The sequence below is a fragment of the Mastigoproctus giganteus genome, chromosome 1, assembly GCF_048544385.1.
Source record: "Mastigoproctus giganteus isolate SK-2022 chromosome 1, ASM4854438v1, whole genome shotgun sequence".
NCBI classification, from domain to species: domain Eukaryota; kingdom Metazoa; phylum Arthropoda; class Arachnida; order Uropygi; family Thelyphonidae; genus Mastigoproctus; species Mastigoproctus giganteus.
In genome coordinates, this window is record NC_143575.1 from 157,913,783 (window position 1) to 157,941,538 (window position 27,756).

The window sequence follows — 27,756 nt, forward strand, 5'->3', positions numbered from 1 at the left end:
GTAATTGTGCTGGCAGATATGACGTTTTCTGAGCAGTACAGATGGCCTGCAAGAGTAGCTGATGGTGTCTTGTCAATGATATACAGGAATTTTTCTAGCAGGGATAAGGAGGTGATTATCCCCTTGTATAAGGCGATGGTCAGGCCACACCTTGAGTACTGTATACAGGTCTGGAGGCCTCATTTTAAGAAGGATGTAGAACTGTTGGAACGAGTAAAGAGAATGGCAACAAGATTAGTGAATGGAACAAAGGGTTGCTCTTATGAAGAAAGGCTTAAGTTTTGCAGACTACAGTGTTTGGAGACTAGGCATCTGCAAGGTGATCTGATTGAGGTGTATAAAGCCTTGAATGGTTTATGCATGCTCAATGCTGATGGGATTCTTCCTTTTGCTCAGAATAATCACCCGCAAGGGCATAAATTCAAATTGAGGAAAGACAGTTGTAGGATAGAATTTTTGAAAATTTGCCTTTGGCCAGTGGGTAGCTGATTGGTGGAACAGACTTCCATCTTTTGTTGTGGAAGTTGATAGCCTAAATAAATTTAAGGCTGAGCTGGACAGGTATTTGGAATGGATGGAGGGGTGAAATCGGAGCTTTTTTTTTTTTTTTTGGCTGATGCTGCATAAGCTTGCTTTCTTGCATTGTATGCTTCTATTAATGCTAATGCTAAAACAAAAGTCATTTATCAAAAATAAACTACTTACAAGTATATACATAACTGGTATTCATTTAATCTAATCTGTTCATTTTTCTCATTTAATTTGTTAATACATGCTATCATTTTCATAAAATTTCTCTCCATTAACAATATCAACTCTCTCTACAGCTGCAAACACTAAAATAATTCAATCTTAATCACTTCCTCATATTTCTCTTAATTAGCAATATCATTTCTCTTCACAACAGTAATCCATAAGTTGCTTACTTAATACTTACAGTTTCATGTAATTTCTCTTAATTTAGCAATATCAATTTTCTTTACAACTTCAACCAATAAGCCAACTCAATACTAAACATTTCCTTATTTCTCATAATTTCTTCAACCTCAACCTTACTCTAAAATAATCTACCACTTTATCTAAGTACCATTTCCAATACAACACAGTTCAGACTCACAGTGGCATATCCAGGTATCATTGAAAGGGAGGGCATGGCAACCATCCAGGTATCATCATAAGGGGGGGGGGACATTGCGACCAAGTTTTTTAGTTTTTTTTTTTTTTTTTAGAAAGTCTCATTAATTTTCTTTAATTTCGGATTTTTGGTTAAGGATGGGATATGCCCTCTCTGCCCACCCCTGAATATGCCCCCGGTTCAGAGGACTCGCCTTCCTTCTCTTTGTGGGATTCCTTTGTGCGGATTCCTTCCATGGAGTGCGGTGATGTCTCTTTCTTTTTTTAGTTGAACTCTGAATTCTGCTGTATAGATCTTCCAGTACTGTCTTATTTTTTGAGTAGTTCTCTGTTAATACTGAAGGAAATTACCACAGCAGCAGCAGTAGAAGCCAGGGCACTATCTGACTGGCTTGTTATTCAACTTCTAGATAAGTTCCAGCACAGAACATGCCCGGTAGAACTCTTCACTATATAGCTCGATACTCCCAGAACTGGACCCGAACTGAACCCAGAACTACCACTGCAAGTCTGCAACCCCTCCGAACAACAACCACAAATCCCTCTTTTGGCGCGAGCACCTTATTTATTTCCTTCTCATTTATTTATTTATTCAGTTGATTGCAAGTTACAATCACCTCTTGTACTACTTTTTTATATGCAAGCCTCTCTGGAGTTTGCACGCATTTACGTATCTCTCCCTATCTAATTTAAACCTGACCCAATCATGTGTTATTTTTGTAACTCACTCTTCTTCTTTTGGTGGGAAAAACAGAATATTTTTCCCACACAACAGAATGCTTTCATCTTTTACCTCTAGATCACCTGTTCACAATACCTTTGAACTGCTCCATACTGACACCCTTACCCAAAATGCACTAAGTGTCACATCCTCAAGTAGTGGTGTAACAGAGGGATTAAACGATTGTTCAGAAGCTTTTAATTTTAACCCTTCCACACCTGTCATACCGTTGTTCATCATATTCCTTGATTGCCCTACCAAGCCTACTCCCACTAATGGAAATATTTCTGTAATGATTTTTTCATTATTCCTTGAGTGCTTTACTTCCAGATTTATTAACAAAGTAATCCAAAGTAGTTTGTTTCATTTTTTATTGTATAGTTCATGTACTTTTTTTGATATTTTGTCCATTGCATCCTAGACTATTGTCCTCGCACAAATTCTTACATAGTACACTCTCCATGGTGGAAATTGCCACAAATACCTCTTTACGCGTAACATGTGCAACTTCCAGTGCCTCTTGTTCCTCGTCTTCTGATTCAACTGCATCACCTTCTTCACAATTGATGCTACTTTTCTCAGGTGTACGGTTGTTTGCAGTAGTGATGACACTGTCATTACACTTTATATAATCTTAAAAATTGGTTGCACACTCCATTTCAACTTGCAGATCAGGCCATATGAGTCTTCTTGTGCATCATCGTCATCAAAATTTTCTTCACCAAAAGCAGCCTTTCTGAAGCAATTTTGAATGACAGAGGAAGGAATTTCTTTCCATGCAACTACGATCTTCCTCATTGCATTCAGAACGTTCCATTTCCTAATTTCCATAATGGGAATGTTCCTGGACATTTCCCTGATGAGGTATCTCACAGTTATTAAAGGTATAACCCTTTAACATGGTTAATAATTCCCTAATCTAGAGGCTGCATGTAGCTGGTTGTGTTTGCCAGTAGGTACAGAACTCTAACATTTTTTAGAGTGAGTCCTTCACAGTTATGTGCTCCACATTGGTTCATCAAGAGAAGAATTTCATGATTTTCACCAGTCATCTTCCTATCGAGACATTGCATCCACTTGAGGAATAATTTTGTTGTCATCCATGCATTTTTGTTAGCCTTGTAAATGCAAGGCAAGTGTTTCACTCCTTTAAAACATTGTGGTTTTTCATATTTTCCAACAATCAAAGGCTGCAACTTTTTGCTTCCATCTGAATTGCAACAAAGCAGAACCATTACCCTTTCCTTACTCTTCTTCCCTCCTCTACATGTTTCTCCCTTCAATTCCAGTATTCTACCTGGCAATACGTTGTAGAAAACTCTGCTTTCATCCATATTAAAAATATTCTTTGAATTGCAACTCTGCAAAACAGGCTTCACATTTTATTGCCATCTTTCTGCAGCCTCAGGTTTACCACAAACCTGTAGTGTTACAATATTGTGCCATTTTTGAAATCGTTGCACCCATTGGAGCATTTAAAATCTTTGCCTAACTTAATTGAAATTTTTTCAGCTTTTTCTCTCACCATAGTTTCTGATAGCGGAATATTATTAGCCCTGCACTGAAAAAAAACAATCTAATAATTCACTCTCTACGTCTTTGTGGTTTGCACCCTGTGTTCTCTTCATTCTTCAAACATTGTTTCCTCTCTCAAATTGTTTTTCTATGACATCACAATTTTTCCCCAACATTATTCCATCTATGAGCACAAAAGCCTGTATATGTAGAAATTGTGATGCAATGTGAAATTTTAGGAATTATTTTCAAAATATTTGCAAAAAAACTGACTGCAAACAGCTGATATATTAGTGGAAGTAAAAATCATGTTACTAAATGTCACAAACAATGCTGCGATACATTAAGGATACCATTCTTATGAAAATGGTCCTATATCCAAAAATAGACAGGTCCTGGATCAAAAAAGCTTGTCAGTCTGTGTCAAGTACATTTTACTGTAGGCTGAAGTTTTCTCGGATATGTAAGAAGAGTTTTATAGTTAAAAAATCATGCAGCCATTACTCTTTACCAGCTAAAATAACCTAAAAGGGTTCTCCTGTTCCCAATGAAAAATATCTCCTAACTTTTGGCAGCTAGGAATCAAACATAGGCCATTAAGGCTGATCATGGTGTTCAGATTACATTCATGGATGCAAGGTATGCATAATGATATTAAAAAAAAAGCAAGCCCACTGTTAACAACTGTGCTGGTATCTCAGTTGCAATAAAAGTTACAGTGAAAGTGTAACTATTTTATTGCAGTCCTTCCTTCTGCCATTGTGGTAATATAAGTGGAAATTTATTTATTTTCATTCAGCATGCAAATGCAGTGATTATCAGTAAAGGAATGATAGTTGCATGACAATAAAAAACTGGGTACTGGGTAGATATTTTTGAAGTATAATATTTTTAACTGCTTAAGGTATGTTGATAATGCAAAGTTGTGTAAGGAATTAAGAGCAGTTATTTGAGAATCCAAATACAGTGGATTCTGGTTTTGGGCCACCGGTTAATAAGGGCAGCCGTTTATTTGGGGCAAATCTTAAAAAACAGAAACCAGTCAAGAAAATAGCCAGGGTTTACTTCGCTTAATTGGGACAGCATGCCGTTTAATCGGGGCAGGAGACCGCAGCACTGAAGATTACCCTACAATTGTCTCCAATGGTACCACGTGGTTCGGTTGAAATTCTGGAGGTCACAACCATAAAACAATAAAAACAATTAGCAGTCACCTGTTTATTGGACTTTTCTGTTAGTGAAATCTATCATAAACGGACAGTAAACTCGATCTTACTGAATTTGCGATAACACCGACAGCTGGAATTCTGTGAGTTATTATGGTGAAATGTGTTTACACTTCCATGAAATCTTCAATCATATAAAAAAATTAATTTTCAGATCTCTTCATTCCTATTTTTAAAGCTTTTTATAACTCATTACTCCGTTTTCACTTGCGCGTATTGTGTTACTTGCAATTTGTGTGTGCCGTGTTCTTTCTTATTGATTGCTTATCTCTTTACTGTTTTAAATTTTAACCCCCACCCACAAATGTCAGTGAACAGAAATGTCAACTAGTTCATATGTACATATTACAGTACGTATTAATTATTCCGATTATCATGTATATTCTTCCGATTTTCACGTATCATTTAATTTTTTAATTGGTAAGGTAATAAAGGGTAAATTTGTGCTTAATATATCTTTACTTTTATAGGCTGTGGATAATATTCCTCCTATTTTCGCTAATTAGAATTGCTGTTTAATAGAATTAAAATTAAATTCACAAACGTGATCACAATGACCGGTGCTTACTGCACATCGTATAGTGAATGGTACTTTACTAGCATTAGCAGAGGCATATGATGCAAAAAAGTAAGCTTATGCAGCATCAGCCAAAAAAAAATAAAAATAAATAAAAATACTGGAATTTCACCCCTCCAATCCTTCGAAATACCTGTCCAGCTGAGCCTTAAATTTATTTAGGCTATCAACATCCACAACAAGCGATGGAAGTCTGTTCCACCAACCAACTACCGGCTGGCTAATGGCAACTTCCGCACATCTACCCTACATCTGTCTTTCCTCAATTTGAATTTATCCCTCTCAGGTGATTATTCTGAGCAAGGAAAAGAATCCCATTGGCATTAAGCATGCTCAAACCATTCAACCCTTCATACACCTCTATCAGATCACCTCGCCGGTGCCTAGTCTCCAGACACTGTAATTTGCAAAACTTAAGCCTATCTTCGTAAGAGCAACCCTTTGTTCAATTCACTAATCTTGTTGCCCTTCTCTGTACTTGTTCCAGCAGCACTACATCCGTCTTGAAATGAGGCCTCCAGACCTGTATACAGAACTCAAGGTGTGGCCTGACCATTGCCTTGTACAAGGGAATAATCACCTCCTTATCCCTGCTAGAAATATTCCTGTATATCATTGACAAGATACAATGAGCTACTCCTGCAGCCCATCTGCACTGCTCAGAGAACTTCATATCTGCCTGCACAATTACCCCCAGTTCCTTTTCATTCTCTACCACTGTCAGTGTAGTACCACAGAGTTGATACGTTATTCTGGGGTTACTGCTTCCCATATGTAGTACTTTACATTTGTCAATGTTAAACTTCATTTGCCACCTCTCAGCCCATCTGCTCAACCTTTCCAGATCCTGTTGCAGCAGCATAGCGTCAGTTGTGTCCTTAACAACCCTGCCAACCTTTGTATTGTCTGGAACTTGGACATTAAGCTTGATATACCATCATCAATATCATTTATAAATACAGAAAACAATAATAGACCCAACACTGAACCCTGAGGGACTCAACTAATAAAATTAGTCTACAATGAGCAGTGTCCATTGATTACCACTCTCTGTCTTCTCCCCCTCAACCACCCCTTTATCCATAGCAGCAATTTGTCTCCAGTGCCAACTGCTCCAATTTGTGCAGCAGTCTTCCATGTGCAACAGTATCAAAAGCCTTTCTAAGATCCAAGTATATAATATCAAAGTTATTCCCTTCATCCAGTTCTTTTGTGACTGCATCATAGTATCCAATCAAATTGGTCAGGCAAGACTTTCCCTTAACAAAACGTGCTGTGTCCGAGCTATAACTGAAGTCTTGTCTAGATGATCCTGCAGTGCTTTTTTAACCAGTGCCTCCATTAATTTTCCTGGAACAGAAGTTAAATTCACAGGTCTATAATTACTTGTGTTAGCCTTTGATCCTCCTTTGTGAATTGGGGTCACATTTGCACATCTCCAGTCTATGGGTACCTCCCCTGAGTCCAAGGAAGCTCTCATAATTATGGCTAAGGGTTTGCTTACTTCCTTTGCTGCCTCCTTTAATATAACTGAATAGATCCCATCCACCCCAGGTCCCTTTCTTGTGTTTATCTTCAACAATTTCTCCTCCACTTTACTCTCAGTTATTACAAGATTATCTAGCTTACTGCCAGAGTTGAATATACCTCTGGCATTTCCCTCGCTGAATAACTCCTCATGTGTGAATGTCGATGCAAAATATTTATTTAGTTTGTTAGTTACCTGAGCAGGATCATCAAGAGTTGAATCATCGATATGAAGTGGACCAATCTGATTCATCCCCTTCCTTCTAGAGTTTACATAAGTAAAGAACTCTTTGCTGTTTTTCTTTGCATCCCTTGCCAAAGATTTCTCGTAATATGCCTTCGCCTGCCTAACCTCCTTTGTAACTTGGTTACAGACCTCCTTATATCTATCATAGGCTTCTGTGTCTCGTGTTTATTTATATGTATCCCATGCACTTTTCTTCTCTGCCACATGTCTCATTAGTTCATCTGACATCCATTTAGGCCTAAACCTTGAACAATATTTCTTAGTTGCTATGTAAAGCCTAATAGCTTCAGATTAATTCTTTGAATGCTTCCCATTTTGAATTTGCTGTTAGTAACATCATCAGTTGGTTCCACTGTATAGAATTTAAATACCGTCTCAGATCTCCATAGTCGACTTTACGAAAGCAAAAATCCTTCCCTTTATCCTTGATGGTAGTTACCTCTTTGAGTAAATCCCACTTCAGCACACTGTGATCACTGCCACCTAGTGGTTCCGTTATCTGCAGATTCTTAATGCATGAAGAATCACTACTGATAATCAGATAAAGAGTATTACTTCCTCTAGTTGCCTCCCGAACATGCTGATGTAGAAAACAATCATCCAGTAAATCGACAAAAGCCTCACTAGTGTTTTAGTGACCAACCCACAAATTCCAGTTTATATATGGGAAATTAAAATCCCCCATTATAAGACTCTGATTTACTGGCCCACTCTCTTTCCCTTGTACAGTTTCTTATTATTATACTCATCAGAGTCATTAGGCCTATAGCACATTCCTACTCTCAATTTTGATTTCCCAATGCTTATGTCACACCAAACTGACTTGATACTGCACTGTCCAGCGATGTCGACTGGCTTCACTTCCTTGGATTTGATGTGTTTCTTAACTAATAGCATAACCCCTGCTCCCTTCCTATCCTTTCTGTAGACAATGTACTCCCCAAATTCCAGTTCTGCATTCCTTATATCTGTGTGACACCACGTCTCTGATATCCCAACAATATCTGCTTTTGATGTTTTGAGAAATACCTCAAAACCATTAAATTTATTTATCAAACTCCTAGCATTGATGTACACGCAAGTATACATGCACCTGTTCCTATTCTTAGCTACCCTAACACAATCCATGCGTTTACTTGTACCGCAATTACTCCCAGCAGTCTCTGAAACATCCTGCATCTTGTTTTCCAGGCTGCTGCTCATTCCAATAGAAGCTTCATTCTTCATTAAAATTTAATATATCCTTTTCTAATTCACCACTGGATTGTTCAAATATTTTGTGAACTCCTAAAGTTGCCTCTTTAATTTCAAATCAGTCCTGAGAATTACATTTATGAAGTGTGAAGTTTTAAATAAAAAACAATTAGGCTCATCTGATCAGTTTTTGAAACATCCTGCATCATATCTACAGTTAAGTTAAAAATGTTGCTTTAATTTCATTTTAGGAAGCAAGATTAGTCTAGGGTAAAAAAAAAAAAAAAAAAAAGAAAATAAAAAAAAAAGGGTATTTTCTCCCTAGAATAACTTGGTAAAGACCCTTGGGGTCTGGGGTCTAGTTCTATTTCAAGTACCGTATCCTCTTTATTGTCTCAGTTTGTTTTTGTAGTTACTAGTACAGGTTAGCAAGTAACTCTTATACTATTTTATCATTAACTGATTCACTAGCCTCTTTTATTCTTCCCTTAGTTTTATTTGAGCTCCTTACAAATACTTTGAATACTTTTAGTTAATTTAGATAGTTTAAGGAATTTGATTCCTCATAAAAAATATGTTAAAAAAACAATAAGTAAAGAGAGTCTTCATGACTGAAATCAAATGCAGGTAAAGTGAATGAATTTTTATTTAACTTGTAAACTTAATTTCCTTGTATGTTACCCAATAATGATACATATACCTTTTTATTTGAAGTGATACAATTAATCTTGTTACAACAGTAAGCCTTCAGTATTAATGTCATGTTATACCCTGCCACATGATACAACATAATATAAATTCATCTGTTTATATTCTAATAAACAAATTACAAAATAAAAAAAATTCAAGATATTTATGCTTACCACAAAGTCCTTCAGTGCTATTAAAATATAGGTATGATGGAAGTTCTATGCTGTAACCATAATTAAGTTCAAAGTACCTAACAACAAGAGAAATTTCAGAAATATACAGAACTTCTGTGTGGCCAGGCATTGCTGTGATATTAATGCCATTACGCTCAAATGGATAATCTGCCTGCTTTAGCTCATAGTCATCAAAAATTACCTAAAAATTCAAAATACTTGTTTAGTTTAATGTTATACAAGCTTAAGCATGCATGCACACACAGACACATGCACACACACACACAGACACACGCACGCATGCACACACACACACACACATGCACACACACACAGACACACGCACGCATGCACACACACACACACACATGAATGTTATTTTATTATTTGTTATTTTGGTTTTTAGGAGCATTAGCAACTAAGGCCATATTGCTCCGGAATATGCGGTGGTCATTCCCTGACCTTTCCGCATCCTCCGTATTTGGTGGTGACGGGCTCGAACCCCGGTCTAATCAAGAAGCGTGTGCTGCGCACTGCTGCTCCTGCCCACCTGGCTACGGAGGCGCCACACATGAATGTATATAACCTTTTCTACAGATACTTCCATGGGCACTGTTCCTCTCAACTGGCTTTTATAATTCCCGCTCTCTCTCTTTCAAAACAGTTCAAACACGTGCCGCCACCAGCCAACATCCATTTACTGTCCAACTTCAAACCCACAGAACCAACTTTTCATCTTCCTCATTTATTCATTCAACTGCCGTGTTCTGGAACAACCTTCCTTCATACGTATTTCCTGAAAATTACAATCTACAGAAGTTCAAGTCCAATGTCAACAAACATCTTCTTTCGTCTTCTCAACCTCCAACCCAAGCACGGTACTAAGTACTATAGGTTCTAATACCTCTTGTGTTTGGGGTTCACATAAAAAAAAAAAAAAAAAAAAGAGAAAAAAAATTGAAATGTGCTGATTTTAAGAAATATGAGGCTATAATAAGTGACTTATTTAATGAATTTACAAGAAGATTTGATAATTTTTAGAAAATTTCTAAAGATCTATTTTTAGTAAGCCTACCATTTAATTTTAATGTCAATGATGCACCACCTCGTATCCAGTTGGAACTGATAAATTTACTATCAAATTTAATATTAAAGAATCCATTTGCTGAAAAAACAATAACGGACTTTTATGCCTCATTAAATCCAGAAATGTTTAAAAATATTCTGGATAATGCACAGAAATATTTGGCATTCTTTGGATTGACATACCTATGCGAAACTACATTTTCTTTAATGAAAAATACAAAGAGCAAAATTAGATCAAGAATAACGTATGATAATTTAGGAGCAGTTTTATGAATAGCCTCTAGTGAATTGAAACCCAATTTTGATGAAATCATAAATCAGGAACGTTCGAAATGTAATCCCTCACATTAAAATTTTTGTTTTCTGTATTTACTTTGTTATCATAACAATAAAAATGTTTATTCCAAATTGTAGTTCTTATCTGTACCTATCTATAATCGACTCCTATTTAAATACTGTATTTACTTTTTTTTAAAATAAATTAATAATTTGGTAATTCAAGTAATATAAATTTTTTAGGTTCTGATTTTTTTTGTTAAATCGTTCAATCTATTCCGGCCCGCGTCATGATACGAAAATTTCATCGGCCCCTTGACGAAAACAGTTGCCCACCCCTGCACTAGACCATCCAGGAATGGAAGGGACCTGTTCACTTCTAACTGTACAGTGAACTGGATGAACAGTGATAAGGAGTTGAGGTACTCTAACAGTGCTGTCTCTGAACCCACGTGGAATGATGGTGAAGATATTATCGACATATCTGCATCACATTGCAATTGGTACAGGCAGGCTCAGGAATATCTGTTCCTTTAATTCCTCCATAGAGATGTTAGCAGTGGAGCTGACAGGGGCACCCATAGCTGTACCATGTATTTGCTTGCACAGGGAATCGCTGAAGGTAATGATGCTGCCTGACAGGCACAGGTTGAGGGCAGCACAGATGTCCTCTGTGGAAAGCGATATTCTGCTTGGTAGACGTGGGTCATTCTCCAGAAATCACCTGGTACAGCTAACGGCCTGTTGGACAAGAATGGATGTAAACAGAGAGACAACATCGAAGGATGCCATGATTTTGCTGTCAGGAACCATCAGTTCTTTAGTTAGACGAATGAATTTCTTGCTATTGGTGACTATATGGACAGAGTTTCCCCACTAGAGGTGTAAGGAGACATGCAATATACTTAGACAATTCATAGACAATTCAGTCGTAGACTAGTTTGTTGATGTTTGACTCTAGATGTACTAGAATGTATTTAAAATACTATATCTCGCTGTCGTACCATTGAGACCAACAATTGCATAAATCGTCATGGAAGTAGAAACAACCTTAGCCAACCTCCTTGAAGAGACTGCTAATGGCATCCAACCGCCTCCATCCTCCAATGTACTTGACCAGTGAGCTCCATCTTCAACCGTCAACAGAACGCTACTCTTAACTCCATCAGAAAAGACAACACCGTCATACTTGCCGCTGACAAGAGACGTAGTACTGTTATACACGGTGTCTCAAAAATATTGGTACAAATGTTTAGGGGGAGGTAGGTAACATCTAAAGGAATGTGAGTCGCATAGGAACCCATAACCAGAAACATCACGGGAAAGTAGTAGCAGAGGCACAAGAAGCACAAATGACACAAGACAGTAATTAGTGGCAAACATTTATTTGACATAATATTAACAATAGAGTACAAGATGGATGCATTTCACGATGTTACAACAGATGCTCGAAGGTTCCACCATGAGACGCGATGCATTCGTGACACTGATGCAGCATGGATTGGCGGACACGGTCGAACACACCTGGAGTTTCTCTGACAGTAGCAGCAGCACAGACGAGACAAGTCTTGCCCCGAGATCCATTTCCGTCTCCACAGGTGATTCATACACGATAGATTTGATGGCTCCCCACAGAAAGAAATCAAGGCTCGATAAATCAGGTGAGCGTGGGGGCCAGGCAATGGGTCCACCATGGCCAATCCATCGATATTTAGCGGAGTTCATGCGGGATGGTAACAGGTATGGGCTGACTAAGCAGTCACCGACCATACCTGCCCACGCATTTATTGCGAAGTGATGGTGTGCCGCATGGGGGTGCACACCATGTAAGTTGTCTTGAGCCCACACATGAGCATTGTGCTGATTGAATAAGCCTTCCCGAGTGAAATAAGCCTCATCCGTGAACAAAACATAGGCTGGAAAATTCAAGTCTTGAACACTTTCTTGGAGAAATCACTGCACAAAAGCCACACGTGCAGGATGATTTTGGGGGAGCAGTAACTGAACCCTTTGGAGATAAAAGGGGTGTAAGGAATCATCGTGCCAGACACGCTGTACACTACAACGAGACACTCCTAAGGCAGAGACAAAGGCATGTGTGCTGGTAGTAGGATTATTCTGGACGGTATTCAACACACTTTCTTCCATGGCAGGAGTTCGCGTCGAATGTGGTCTGCCTGCACTGCTCCTGTTACCTCTAAATTACCCATAATCGCACAAATTTTGATGCACACGCACAAACAAACGGTGGTCCGGTACATGTCTGTCTGGGAAGCGTTCTCCATAAATTCGTTGAGTGGCTCGTCCATTGCCCTCTGCTAATCCATACACTAGGTGCATGTCTGCCAGCTCACAGTTCGTATATTGATGCATGCTCTTCGTGCGGCGACTACTGCTTGAATGAGTAAACCAGAAATTTTCCCTCTCGCGAACTGATGAACAGCGCCTTGTACCGACTTACGGTGGCATTTCCAGTTATGGGTTCCTATGCGGTTCACATTCCTTTAGATGTTATATACCTCCCCTAAACGTTTGTACCAATATTTTTGAGACACCCTGTATTAGACTGGTCGGAATATTTGGAGAAGGCCCTCGCTCTACTACAGGAACCCAATGTTTACGAGCCTGTAATTGATGCACCTATCAAAGTCCTAGGATGTCTAGAGTCAAACCTCATCAAACTAGCCTACGAATGGTTCAAATCTGGAAATATCTCTACATTGACTTGGTGGCTTTTACATGCCACAGGCTGCCAACTTCTGCAATTTTATGGCCTACCTAAAGTTCACAAGCCAGGCATTCCACTCTGATCAATTGTGTCCTGCTGCAATGCACAGGACACAACTGGTTCTGTGCGTTGCAGTTGTACATATGAATTCTCTAAGTACATCGCACTACTCCTTACACTCTAGTGGGAAACTCTGTCCATACAGTCACCAACAGTGAGGAATTCATTTGCCTACTAAAGAACTGATGATTCCTGACAGCGAGATCATGGCGTCCGTCGATGTTGTCTCTCTATTTACATCCATTCCCATCCAACAGGCCATTAGCTGTACCAGGCGACTTCTGGAGAATGATCCATGCCTACCGAGAAGAACATCGCTATCCACAGAGGATATCTGTGCTGCCCTCAACCTGTGCCTGTGCCTGTCAGGCAGTGTCATTACCTTCAACAATTCCCCGTACAAGCAAATATGCAGTATGGCTATGGGCGCCCCTGTCAGCTCCGTCATTTCTAACATCGCTATGGAGATATTAGAGAAACAGATATTCCTGAGCCCGCCTGTACCGATTGCAATGTGGTGCAGATATGTTGATGATATCTTCACCATCATCCCACGTGGTTCAGAGACTTAGAGTACCTCAACTCCTTATCACTGTTCATCCAGTTCACTGTAGAGATAGAAGTGAACAGGTCCCTTCCATTCCTGGATGTTCTAGTGAAATGAGTGGGCCCATGCCTGGAAACCTTGGTGTACTGTAAGCCAATGTGGTGTGGGCAGTTTAACAACTACAGATCGGCCCACGCCCTTTGGCACCTAAACAGCTCTGCACGCACTCTATTCTCTTGAGCTTGGAGCCATTCCAGCTCAGAGGAAGCTGGAATGGCTGAGATTTCCAGAGTAAGAACTGAGTTAGTCAATTGTGGGTACCCAACCAATGTATTAGACAAGAGCTTGCTACAAGCACAAGAGCTTATGACCCATCTGAGAATGTCGTCCTGTGACAATATACCTATTGCCTATATTCCTTACTATCCGGGCACATCGGATCAGATTTCTAAAATCCTCCGCGAGTACAGCATAAAATGCGTACAGCTCCTGGAGAAAGTAAGCTACTGGTAGGAGCTTACGTTCCAGACACTGACACAGACCACTCAGTAATCAAGGAATATTTCTGGTCAACACATGATGACCTTAACCCCCTGACGTGATTGTGAAGCGATTGACCAATCCCAACACTTCCATCACTGCTTTTGGCTAGAATTGTAGAATATATCATGCTGTCCAAAAGGCTTGAATCGCTGCAAGGGTATGAGGCTACACCCTAGCTTGGAATCAACAGTCTTGAAACTCGACAAGTGCTGGCAGCAAACCCACACTCGTCCGTGCACCAAAAATGAATGCCAATCTAGTGAATAATGTCACAGCCTTGAGCACATTAGAGAATGCGCAACTCACTTGGTACTTATTTTATTTTAATTCTATCTCGTAACGTGTATATTTTTTTAGCATTTTGTATACATCTTTTGCTGAAGAAGGGATTCGTTTATTCTGAAAGCTCCATACTTAGTTATTAAAAATTTTGTCACTAGATACGCTGCATTGTTACTTATTAATGTTAGTACTAAGAGACAAATATCATTAACCAGGGTTCTGTTAAAGTTGATACCTTTTTAACTCATATGGCATCATTCAAAAAGGTCAATCAACTATATATGTAAAACTGAAGTAACACCAGAACTGTCTGAAGCTTTTATTGGCTTCTCATAAGCTGGCAGGTGGCCTTTAATAGTGATTTCCTCCTGAAAAGTACACTGAACTAATACTTTCTGTGACACTATAGTATTAAAACTTGTTTACATATGGTTACTTACATAAATTAGACTCCTGATAACCTGCCTATATTAATGTTTTATAGCTAATGTATTCCCAATGCAGGAAAGAGAAGAATGATGATATCCTGGGACCTGAGTTGGATATCATCATTCTTCTCAATCTTGGTGATTCCTTGCTACTTCTGACTCTTGTTCTCTCTCTCTCTCTCTCTCTCTCTCTCTCTCTCTCTCTCTCTCTCTCAGGGTAATTTAGAATTTTCTTTTGACTGGTGCAGCATAAGCCTCAAGCTTCCTTGCACCATATGGCTAATAATAATGATAATAATAATAATAAAGAACACCTACAAGGAACTCCAGAAATTCTCAATCCTGAACATCTGTAAGATAGTCAGAGAGTTCCTTGACCAACAGTAACACCAGTTATTACAACCATCCTATGTACTTTGTAGCAGTACCCGGTATGGAGTGGAATCCCCAAATCAGGGAGAAATAATATAAGAGCAATAATAATAATAATGAACCTACGGATTGTATCGGGGAAAATTAGTCAACTGAAACTACCAGCTGCAGAGTGGTAAAGATATCAAAGCCATGGCAAAGGGAGAGGCCTACAAATACTTGGGAATGATGCAGGCTCAGCAGTTACAGCACGAGGAAATTAAGGCCTGCCTGACTGTAAAATACCATCAGAGACTCAGAAGCTTGCTGAAAGCAAAGCTGAATGGAGGTAATCAACACAGTTAAAGCCATAAATGCCTATGCAGTCCCAGTGCTAACATACTCATTCGGGAGTCATAGATTGGACTAACACCGAGCTGGAGGATATCATGAGAAAGACAAAGACAATGATGACCAAGAGCCGCCAACACCATCCGAAATCTGCCATGGAGAGACTGACAATTGCCCGGGAAGAAGGAGGAAGGGGCCTGATAGACCTCATTCAGCAACAGAAGACAGCAATAGTTAACCTGATCAATTACTTTCAGAAACACACAGCAGCACCCACCAGGCCATAAAGAAGATAGACAAGTGGTATACCCCACTCAATCTAAGCGAGGAGTCCCCCCAACCAGGCGGTACAAACGAAGCTAGAAAGAGGGGCAGAGAAGACACTCCATGGCAGACACAACAATGATCTCAATCAAGATCAAATAGATAAAATTGCTTCCAATGCATGGCTCACTCTTCCCCAAGACTGAAGGATTCATGCTCGCCATGCAAGACCAGGTAATCAGCACCAGGAACTATATAAAATACATCGCCAAGGAGCCTGGAGTATTTGATGACACATGTTGACGATGCCACTTGGCCTCAGAAACTATCCAACACATCACTGCGGGATGCAAGCTGATCATCCAGACTGAGTACACTCATAGACATGACCAAGTAGCCAGGATAATACATCAGAAGCTAGTGAGAAAATACCAGTTGGTCGAAGAAAGTGTACCGTAATACAAGTAAGAACCCAGGCAGTACTAGAGACCCCAACCCACAAGCTGTACTGGGACCATGCCATAATAATGGAAAGGACAATCCTGCACAACAGACTGGACATAACCCTTGTGGACAAGAAGGAAAAGGCTACCTATCTGATTGACATAGCGGTATCCAACACTAGAAACCTGCAGAAAACCCATGGGGAAAAATCAGGAAGTACACGAACCTAAGACAGGAGATCAAAGAGATGTGGCATATGCAATAAGTAATGACCAATTCGATCATCGTGTCAACCAGCGGTATGGTGCCAAAGACCCTACATAACAGCCTAGCAGCAATAGGTCTCCCAAGGAACACCTACAAGGAACTCCACAAAGTTGCAACCTGAACACCTGTAAGATAGTCAGAGAGTTCCTCGACCAACAGCAGCACCAGACATTACAACCACCCTGTGTACTTGGTAGCAGTACCTGTCACGGAGTGGAATCCCCCAATCAGGGAGAAATAATAATAATAATGCCTTTGCTTGTAAAAAATATAAATTATAAGACATATATAAACATAATAAAACATAACTTATATCATTACAAATCGAAATTTTCATCTTAAGACATTAGCAAATGATATCTAGAAAGAACAGAATTTTTTATAATTTACGTACTGGCTGTCCTCTAAACATTTTTACAGTGTGACTATGGAAATGTACTGTAAGTCCAGCAGTGCAAGATGTATGGGGTTCTTCAGGACACTCCACATTAGTTGCTAAAACTTGAAAATCAAGGTTTGATTTTCCACTCTGATGCTGGGCTAATACATAAGTACAATTGCCTTGGAAGGCATAATAATAACCATCAAACGTAATATAATTAGGATCTCCATGACCTCTACAGATACCTGGAAAATAAGAATATTTTATTATGTAGTTGTGGAAATATGTCCGAGTACATGACCAAAAATTTTATTTTTAATGCTTAAACAGGAAAAAACATAAATGTGAATTGATTTGGAATCAGTGATATGATGAAAGGCCATAAGATGTCAATATATCTGCCTGTGTCCTCTCTGACAATACAGCAGATTTACTATTTGTCCATTTCGTGAGATCTAGGCAGGGGCGGCTCATTGATAGGCACTGCGGAACTGCAGTTGTTGTTGTTGTTATTTGGTTTTTAGGAGCATTAGCAACTAAGCCCATATTGCTCTGGGGATATGCGGTGGTCATTCCATGACCTTTCCGCATCCTCTGTATTTGGTGGTCATGGGCTCGAACCCCGGTCTAATCAAGAAGTGTGTGCTACGCACTGCCGCTCCTGTCCACCTGGCTATGGAGGCATCCAGGAACTGCAGCAACCCCCCCAGCTTTTTAAATCTAAATATACAGTCAATGGAGTTATATGTGAAGAATAATGCAACACAATGAATATTTTTATTAGCAGGTCTTGCATATAGTATACTCATCCTCTAGTTCCAATAATCATTTCAATAATAAACAAATAAAAACACGAAATTATTTTCAACTTTGAAGTTTAACCGTATGTGGAACTGTGTGCTACAGAGGACCACATTTTGGCCCCAGTGGTTGAGTCAATGCCTAGTTGGCAGGTTGCCAATGCGCATTTTTTAGGGGTGACAAAATGAGTCAAAGGAACTGTGGAGCGAGCAGTGCTAATTTGAATGGTGTACCAAACTTGAATGAAAAATTTATTAATCTATTTTCCACAAATAAAAACCGAAGAATGGATTTTATTTTTAAATAAAATTTCGAGATTACCCAAGTCTGTTAATGGTAAGTGTCCAGTTAATGTTTTTTAGTATTTTTAACTTGCTTATTATTATTACCATCTATGTCTACATGTCTTATAACCAAGGCAATCTAATGTAACTTTAAGAAGCAGCACCCCCGTACACAAGAGTCATGAGCCACCACTGGATCTAGGTACAAATTTCATCAGAGGCTGAAGGATGCTTACAGGATTTCTCAATGGGGCTAAAGTAGGCTGAACTCAGGTGGAAGGGGTTGAGTTTCTCTACTTGCGAGTTTCTAGATTTTTCACTCCACAATCTAAAAAACATCCTGTTCATATATAAAAACACTATAAACCGTACGCAAACCAGCGATCATACCCCTTGGGGGTATGGGGACTAAATGTTGGGAGTATGGGTCTCGATCTCTGAACAGTTTTAAACAAATTGTTCTTAGATTAGATTATTAACAATCGTCATTATCAATATGGATTGAAGCGGCAAAACCGCTAACCAATCAGCGATCAGATCACTGATCACGGATGTCTTCCCCTTCCCAGTATTACCAGTTGATATGTTGGCGTGCTCCCTCCGTCCAGCCCTTACGTACACCTTTCTTTTTGTTACAAGTGAGTGTCTATTTTGAAATAATATGTTTTGGATACTGCTACTTCATAAAAAAAATATTTTTTATTTGAAATTTAAATTTCCATTTTGCGTTTTAATATTTTTTATTATTTTTTCACAGAATGTTGCGAAATGTCATCTGCCAAAAAACGCAAGTGTAATGATGAATATATTGGTTTTGGCTCCACCTGTGTGATAGAACAAAATGGAACTGAAAGACCTTAATGAATGATTTGCAATTTGGTAATGAGCAATGGAAAATTGAAGTCATCAGAATTGAGAGAACATCTTGAAACCAAGCACAGTAATCATGTTGGAACCTTGATTGATGCTTTCAAGTTGAAAAGAATTCATTATGATCAGAAAGTAACTCTTTCATCATATGGGTTTGCTTTCTCTGGGAAATCTTTTCTGGAACCTTCCTACAAAGTTTCGTACATGATTGCCATAGAAAAGAAGCCCACACAATCGGAGAAAGCCCAGTGAAGTCCTGTGCACTGGAGATAGCTAAAATCGCACTGGGAGAGGATGCCATGATGTGTCCTTGTCCAATGACACTGTAAGCCAAAGAATTAAAGACATGAGTGAGGACATAATAACCCAAGTTGTCAGCAAGATTAAAAACAGTCCTGCAAAAATCAGCATGCAGCTCGATAAATCAACTGACATTTCAAACTACAGTCAATTGCTCATATTTGTACGCTATGTTCATGAAAAGACCATTAAGGAGGAGTTTTTATTGTGTGATCAACTAGAAACAACAACCAAAGCAGCTGATGTCTTCAAGTTGATCTAATTGTTCTTTAATTGTACAAATAAACCCAATCAAATCCCATTTGTACAGATGGAGCTCCTGCCATGATTGGCAAGAACTCTGGATTCGTCGCCCTGGTCAAGGAAAAAACTCCATATGTGTTAATTACACACTGTGTTCTACATCACCAAGCTTTGGTATCCAAAACATTGACAAAGAAATTTAAAGAAGTGATGGGAATAGTTGTTCAACTTTATTTGTGGATGTGCATTAAATCAATGGCTATTTCAAAACTATTAAAAAAAGACGTGGGCATGGCATTCATCTCATAGCAGAAGTTTCTGATGAGGAAAGAAATTGATTTCAAATTTATATGCCAGTAAAGTTTAGTCAAACCTTCTCTGATATCAATATTAAAAACTTAAATTTAAAAGATGATTTTAAATTAATTTACTTGAGTTACAGAATAATACTGAACATTTATTTGATTGGGATTACAGAAAATAGTTTTAAAAAATAGTCTTTATTCTGACATATTATTTACTGAAAGTTGCATTAATGAATCGCAATGTGTCCAATGCACTATCCATGTATTGTGTAATGCATGGGTAGCAATAACACAGGACACCCTGCAAAGCCTTGTGGAGGCCATGCCAAGATGTGTACAGGCTATATTCTGGGCAAAAGGTGCTCCCATGAGGTATTTGGTAGGGGGCTGCTAAGCCAACTCAGCATGTATATAAATATAATTCCATACATATATTATTATACATATTTTTATTATTACAATGATATAATCCTATTTATTATGGATTGTTAGGAACGTGTTATTGAACGTTGCATTAATGCTATTATTATAACAGCAATTAAAAAAATAATTAAACATTATATGCACATGATTTGACTATATTCACTTGTATTGGATCCTACATAATTTATTAGGAATCCGATTTTGTGGAGTGGATGTAGGTATAATATGGTTGCATTTCAGACATTTTTAGCCAGATACTGCTGACTAACAATTTTAGTGTTGTTAGTGGCAATGTATATGCCTATGTATAAAAAACCTAATCTCCAGTGTTAAATATATTAATTAATTTAGGACACTCAAATCTAAACTACCTAGAATTAACAAAAAGAAAGAAAGGAAAAGAAAAGGGGGAAAAAAACCCAGAAAAATCCATACATCCATGTGGCCATCTCTCTGCTACTCATCAGGAACTTAAACATTTATCAAAGCATAATTTATGCTTTGATAAATGTTTTGAGCATTACCTTCCTATTTGTCCCTTTGAATGTTTCAGGCACAGTCCTAATGACTATCCATCTAATTATAATTTCATAGCCCACTGCCACCACCACTCAGTTTTTCTACAGATATCTATAAACTTATATAAATGAAAGTATGTCTAGGAGGTGCAGTCATTACTCAAGATAAAAAAGTTGGATAAGCATCAAATGTTCTGTGTGTTTTGCTGATCCTTGGGAACAATTTAGGCAAAATTAAGATGTCATACTTCCCTAGTTCCCTCCTATGGAAATGGAAATCAATATATAAATAAAATCATGTTTTGGGCATTGCTTGCAAAAAGAAAAATCAAATTACCAGCAAAATTTCAGTCTATGTTTTTATGCATTCTCATGAAGGCTTCAGTTCAAATTCCATTGCTCTGTACCCCCCCCCCCCCCCTTCACCACAGAAGCTGCCATAAATTTGGAATAATCAATTTCAATTCTTTTCAAATTTCAGGATTTAAGTGTAAATAGGTTAGCCCCTTTCCTTTAGGTACCAACCTCACCCTTTTTCCTTTAAGAAGTACTGTTACACAAATCCAACCTCACCATATGAAAATCACATGGTGCAGCTTTGATAAATGGTTTCTGAATGCAATACAGATTTTAACCCCTATATGTTAATTGAATATGCATGATTTTTTAACCCCTATAAGTGAATATGCATGATGTATTCACTTATCAAATAATGTGATGCATACATTACCTAACTTGTTAACTTTCATCACATTATTATTTTTTTTATTATTATTATTATTAGCCATAAGGTGCAAAGAAGCCTGAGGCTTATGCTGCACTAGCCAAAAAAAAAATCCTGTGTTACCCTGAGAGAGAGAGAGAGAGAGAGAGAGAGAGAGAGAGAGAGAGAGAGAGAGAGAGAGAGAGAGAGAGAGAGAGAGAGAGAGTAGAAGGGAATCACCAAGAAAGCAAGAAAGAGAAGAATGATGACATCCAGCTCAGGACCCTGGGTTTGCCAAGCCCATACTCACCAGATGTGAGCCCCTGGGGTCAAATTGTTTTTCTTTAATGCAGAGTGAGTGAATGTTCCCCATATTATATAATTTTAAATTCTCAAAACTTATACTGCTAATAGTGAAATATCTAAATATCAGAAATATAGTAACAGATTGCCATGCTTTATACAGAATGCTAACTTTCCCAAAAAAAAAAAAAAAAAACACTACTTACAGTCATGACACTTGGCAGGTTCTATACAGTGGTCATTGTGACGAATAAGACCTGGTGGACAGAAACAGCCTGGAACACAGCCTACAGGACAGGCACTATTTTTATCTTGGAAATTTTCACATGTTATTTCACAAAATGAACCACATTCTTTCCATTCCATGCCTGGTGGACAAATGGCAGCTGTAAACAGAAAAAAAAAAAAAAGATATAATAAAAAATATAATAATAATAATAACAAAAAAAAATAATAATAATAATAATAACAAAAAAATAATAATAACAAAAAAAATAATAATTGAAATGTTATATACTCCTAAAGAAAATATATAGTTATTTTAAAATATTAATTTTAAGCTATTGCCGCACCAGCCCAAAAAAGAAAAAAAAAAAAAAAAAAAACTTTCCTACGAATTTCCTTCTCCATGTAGGCGTAATCCTGCTGAACTTTGAATTTCCCAAACTGTTGTCAGTACCTCAACAGAAATAAGTAACTCATATCTGGAATAAATTACTACTCATGGAGGTAACATATTCCAGAAATTAAGTAGGCTAATAGAAAACCTCCAACAATCCAGTAAACATTTTCTCCGTAATGTGGAATTTTTGCTCCCATATTGATAAGGTACTTACCTACCTACCTACCAAGCTGTTAGCCCACATATATAGTCTTTCCTCATGTGGGCACCTTTTTTCAGTCTCACCAAGCACATTACCCATATCTTGAACTTTTCACAAAGCTAGATGCTTTTTTAAAGTATTCCAACTAAGTATTACACAGTATTCCAAGTGTGGTCTCTCACTACTTCTTTATACAATGGTATCATGACCTTTCTACCTCTACAAGAAAATGTTTGATAAATCATTGAGAGAACCCTATGGACTCTGCTTACTGCCTAGATTGTAATTCTCATTCTCCGACCTCTTTTACTGTCTTCATTTCATTCCTTCTAGCATATAAGTTATTTTGAGGTTGTTTTTCTCCAACAAAGGAAATAGCAACTATTTGGTAATACTGGATTCCAGCAACTAGTGCTTAGCCTTCAGATGCTGCAATTTGCAGAACCGAAGCCTTTCTTGGTAAGAACACCTTTTATTCCCTTCACAAATTTTGTTGCTCTTCTCTGCACACAATCGTGCAGATCTGCATCTATCCTAAAATGAGGCCTCCAGACCTGTATGCAGTACTCAAGATGTGACCTAACCATTGCCTTGTACAATGGGATAATCGTCTCCTCCTGCTAGAAAAATTCCTGTATATCATTGACAAAACCCCATGAGCTGTCTGGCAGCCTATCTGCATTGCTCAGAGAACTTCATATCTGACTGCACAATTACCTCTAGGTCTTTTTCATTTCCCACTACCCTGAGTGTAGTACCACACGGTTGGTACATTAATTTGGGATTACTGCTACCCATCTGGATCTTATCGATCTATCTGTGGGTCAACCTTACCTTATCTTTGATGGCATCATTTATAAGCAAGTTTCTTCCCTTAGTACGGTGGGGAAATTCTCTGTTTTCTCCTTTCTTGCATTAATCTTCCAACTTCGTTAGCCATACTGAAATTTTTTTTCTTGGATTTAGATAAAACAGCAAATGCAAATGTTATAAAACAAGGTGCATTCAACAATAATGTGCTTCATTGTGAGTTCTGCAGTTGAGAGTTCATTGAGAGTGCTGTGAGAATTGCAGTGTGTACTGTGGAGGATTACTGCCTGTGAGGAGAAAAAGGTGAGTAATGTGACCGTGACCAATCCTTGCTCTGGCTAGGATTACTTCTTCCTTTCTGTTTTCCCAGAAGCTGGAGGCCCATAACTGTGGTTCTGGTGTTATTTGAAAGAGCTTATTATCTGTTTTAGTTTGCCATAGAAGTGTCCATTGTTCCTTACATATTCTTCATATATTTGGTTTGTAGTCAACATATGGAACGAGAGAACATGATGAATCTGAATTAGATGAATGTTTGGGGGCATAGTCTACCATTTACAGATATCCCAGCGTGGCCTGGGATCCAGCAAAATATGACTAAAATAAATAAATTTTCTGTTTATACTCCGGGACGACCAAACAGTCAGAGGACTACCAGCTGGCATTCCTGAATATGTATCAACATACTTCTTATAGTTTTTATTAAAGGATTCATTGGCAAGGAGGTGTTTTGTAAGGATAAAAGTGTACTTTGCGAGTCTGTATATATTATACTCTTTTTGATGGACAGATGGAGAATATTTTATAAGGCAAGCTTGATGGTGAATAACTCAGTTGTATAACTACGGCATTTGGTGGGAAGTGATAGAGAGATGGTGTTAAACAGGAAAACTGCTGCAGCACCTACTCCACTATCAGACTTTGATCTATTAGTATATAATTTTGTAAAAAGAGGATAATTCTCTGTGTGAGCAGTATGGAGTTGTTGTATATTGATATTTGCAAGGGAATGTTTTCCTCGGTTTAGGAAGTAATTGTCGCAAGATGGTTTAATATAGGACCATGGGGGAACTGAACAGTTTGGATCTTGGAGGACTTTTTCAAGGTGTACATTCCAAGTTTCTGATAGTGCCTGTAATCTGATATCAGTAGGCTGAACTGCACTGGGTTTATTTCTATAGAACTTTTAAAACTGTGGATCGCTAAGTATAGGCCAAATGGGATGGGTAGGCATGCTTCAAATTTTAGCTGCATAATTCAGAATTAACACCTTTCTTCTGAGACAGAGTGGAACTTCATGAGCTTCAATACAGAGACTTTGTACTGGCGATGTTCTATAAGCACCTGTAGAAATCCTGAGGGCAGAATGTTGAACAAGAACAAGGAGTGTTAGCACACTCTCCCTGGCAGAGTCATACACTGGGGCACCATAATCAAGACAAGACCCAATTAGAGTTCTATACAATTGAAGCAGGGTACAAAGAAGGAGTCTGAGTCCCATGTTGTCGAAGAAAGAACTCTTGAGTATATTAATTTTTTTCTGGCAAGTAGTCCGCAGATTATTATTATTATTCACCATATGGTGCAAGGAAGCCTCAGGCTTATGCTGCACCAGCCAAAACAAAAAAAATTCCCGAGAGAGAGAAAGTCAGAAGTAGAAAGGAATATAAACAATAAAATTATTATATAAGTATATATAATTTGTATTATGAATTGTAATTGTGTTTATATTATTATAATAACTATTATATAAAATATATTTTTTTGATATTATATATATGCACAGAGAGAATCGAATTATTAAAAGGTTGGGTAGATATTTGACATATTCTAAGAAATTAAGCTTACTATCAAAAATCAGACGGAGGAGGCGAATACTTTTCATAACTGATATAGGATGATTCGTTAAGTGTAGCTCTGGGTCAGAATGCATCTTTCATTTGTTACAAAAATGAATGACGTTAGATTTCTGATGTGAGAGTTGGACCTATTCATCCATAGCTCAATATTAAGTGAGATTTGTAGTTGCCTTTCGATGAAGTTCATATTCTGTGAACTGCAGGAAACAGTCAGGTCATGCATAGAGATATGAGTTTACAGGGTTGGGCATACATTTGGTTATATTATTTATTCTTATTGCAAATAAGGTAGAACTGAGAACTGAGCTTGTGGGACTCCTTGCTCTTGTATATAGATTTGCGAGAGGAGTTTCTGATAGTGGAATTGAAAAGTTCTATGCTGAAGGAAGTTTTGTATGAAATATGGTAAGTGAGGTAAGGGAATGAAGATCTTTCAGGATGCCAAAACATCAAGTGGTGTCAAAGGCCTTCTTTATGTCAAGGCATACCATAATGAGATGCTTGTTTCGGATAAACACATTCCTGGTGTTTGTTTCAGCTTTGACCGAGAGATCCAGGGATGATCGATTTTTTCTGAAACCAAATTAATTAGCAGAGATTAGATATTTGCAATCAAGATACCAGGTCAGTCGGCGGTGTATCATTTTTTCCAGGGTTTTACTCAAGCAGCTGGTAAGAGAAATAGGTCTATAGTTGTGAGGGATAGAGTGATCTTTCCCTGGTTTGGGAAATACAGATACATAGGAGGGATGCCTGCATGAGGGGGAGAAGACAAAGAGTGGTAATCAATGGACACTGCTTATCTTGGACTAATGTTATTAGTGGAGTCACTCAGGGTTCAGTGTTGGGTCCATTATTGTTTTCTGTATTTATAAATGATATTGATGATGGTATATCAAGCTTAATGCCCAAGTCTGCAGGCGATACAAAGGTTGGCAGGGTTGTTAAGGACACTACTGATACTATGCTGCTGCAACAGGAACTGGAAAGGTTGAGCAGATGGGCTGAGAGGTGGCAAATGAAGTTTAACATTGACAAATGTAAAGTACTACATATGGGAAACAGCAACCCCAGAGCAACGTATCAACTCTGTGGTACTACACTGACAGCGGTAGAGAATGAAAAGGACCTGGGGGTAATTGTGCAGGCAGATATGAAGTTCTCTGAGCAGTGCAGACGGGCTGCAAGGGTAGCTCATGGTGTCTTGTCAATGATATACAGGAATTTTTCTAGCAGGGATAAGGAGGTGATTATTCCCTTGTATAAGGAAATGGTTAGGTCACATCTTGAGTACTGTATACAGGTCTAGAGGCCTCATTTCAAGAAGGATGTAGAGCTCCTGGAACAAGTATAGAGAAGGGCAACAAGATTAGTGAATGGAACAAAGGGTTGCTCTTACAAAGAAAGGCTTAAGTTTTGCAAATTACAGTGTCTGGAGACTAGGCACCCGTGAGGTTATCTGATAGAGGTGTATAAAGCCTTGAATGGTTTGAGCATGCTCAATGCTGATGGGATTCCTTCTCTTGCTCAGAATAATTACCTGAGAGGGCATAAATTCAGATCGAGGAAAGACAGATGTAGGATAGATGTGCAGAAATTTGCCTTTAGCCAGCGGGTAGTTGGTTAGTGGAACAGACTTCCATCCCTTGTTGTGGAAGTTGATAGCCTAAATAAATTTAAGGCTCAGCTGACAGGTATTTCGAATGAACAGAGGAGTGAAATGGAAGTGTTTTTTTTTGGCTGATGCTGCATAAGCTTGCTTTCTTGCATCATATGCCTCTACTAATGCTAATGTGGGGAATGAATGTTCAATGAAAATACGATTGTAGAAAGTCAAGTCAGCAGCAAGGATAATGATTTGTTAGCTAAGTGTTTAAGCATCATATAATACACTCTGTCCAGACCAGCAGCACTGTTCTTTGAGGTATATATAGCTTCTTGAAGTTCAAGCATAGTAAGTGGCCGATAGTATGATAAACAAGATGTGGTTTTGAAGTTCAATCGAGATTTTTCGGCTGAAGCTTTAATCTTCTGAAATGACTGGTTGTATGTGGTCGAGGCAGACAATTGTGAGAATACAGACCCTAGGGCATTTGTAATTTCTACAGGAGTACACAGCTCCTGTCCATTCTAGTTGAAAATTGGGGAGGATAAAGGAGGAAATTTACCATTTAGTTGTTTTATTTTTCTACATATTATTCTAGAATCTATATTTTTATTAACTGAATATGCAAATCAGACCCAGGAGTCTCTTTTTGCTTTGCCTTGGCTCTGAGTTTCTTATGATTAATAAGATCATTAGTAGTAGGACATTTGTGGAATACCTTCCAAGCTCGGTTTTTTCCCTTTTCGGCACTCTTACAATCCTCATTCCACCAATAATTTATGGATCTATGGGAGCTTGACTGTGACTGAGGGATGGCAATAGATGCCGCTGCTAGGATTTGTTTAGTAATATGGTTGGTGACTATGTCAACTGGACGAGATTCGATCATCTGAT

At 38.3% G+C, this 27,756-nt stretch overlaps 1 protein-coding gene across 2 annotated transcripts in view; it reads right to left on the minus strand.

Annotated features, from left to right (window-relative positions):
* Positions 1 to 27,756, minus strand: part of LOC150091211 (hemocytin-like) — a 1,750,539-nt gene that overhangs the window by 335,825 nt on the left and 1,386,958 nt on the right. For both annotated transcript variants that reach the window (XM_090374755.1, XM_090374750.1), the window contains 3 exons: positions 21,970 to 22,149; positions 17,026 to 17,258; positions 9,005 to 9,206 (listed from right to left, as the gene is read on the minus strand). In XM_090374755.1, coding sequence (XP_090230881.1) covers positions 9,005 to 9,206; positions 17,026 to 17,258; positions 21,970 to 22,149 — 615 coding nt within the window. The remainder of the gene's footprint in view (positions 1 to 9,004; positions 9,207 to 17,025; positions 17,259 to 21,969; positions 22,150 to 27,756) is intronic.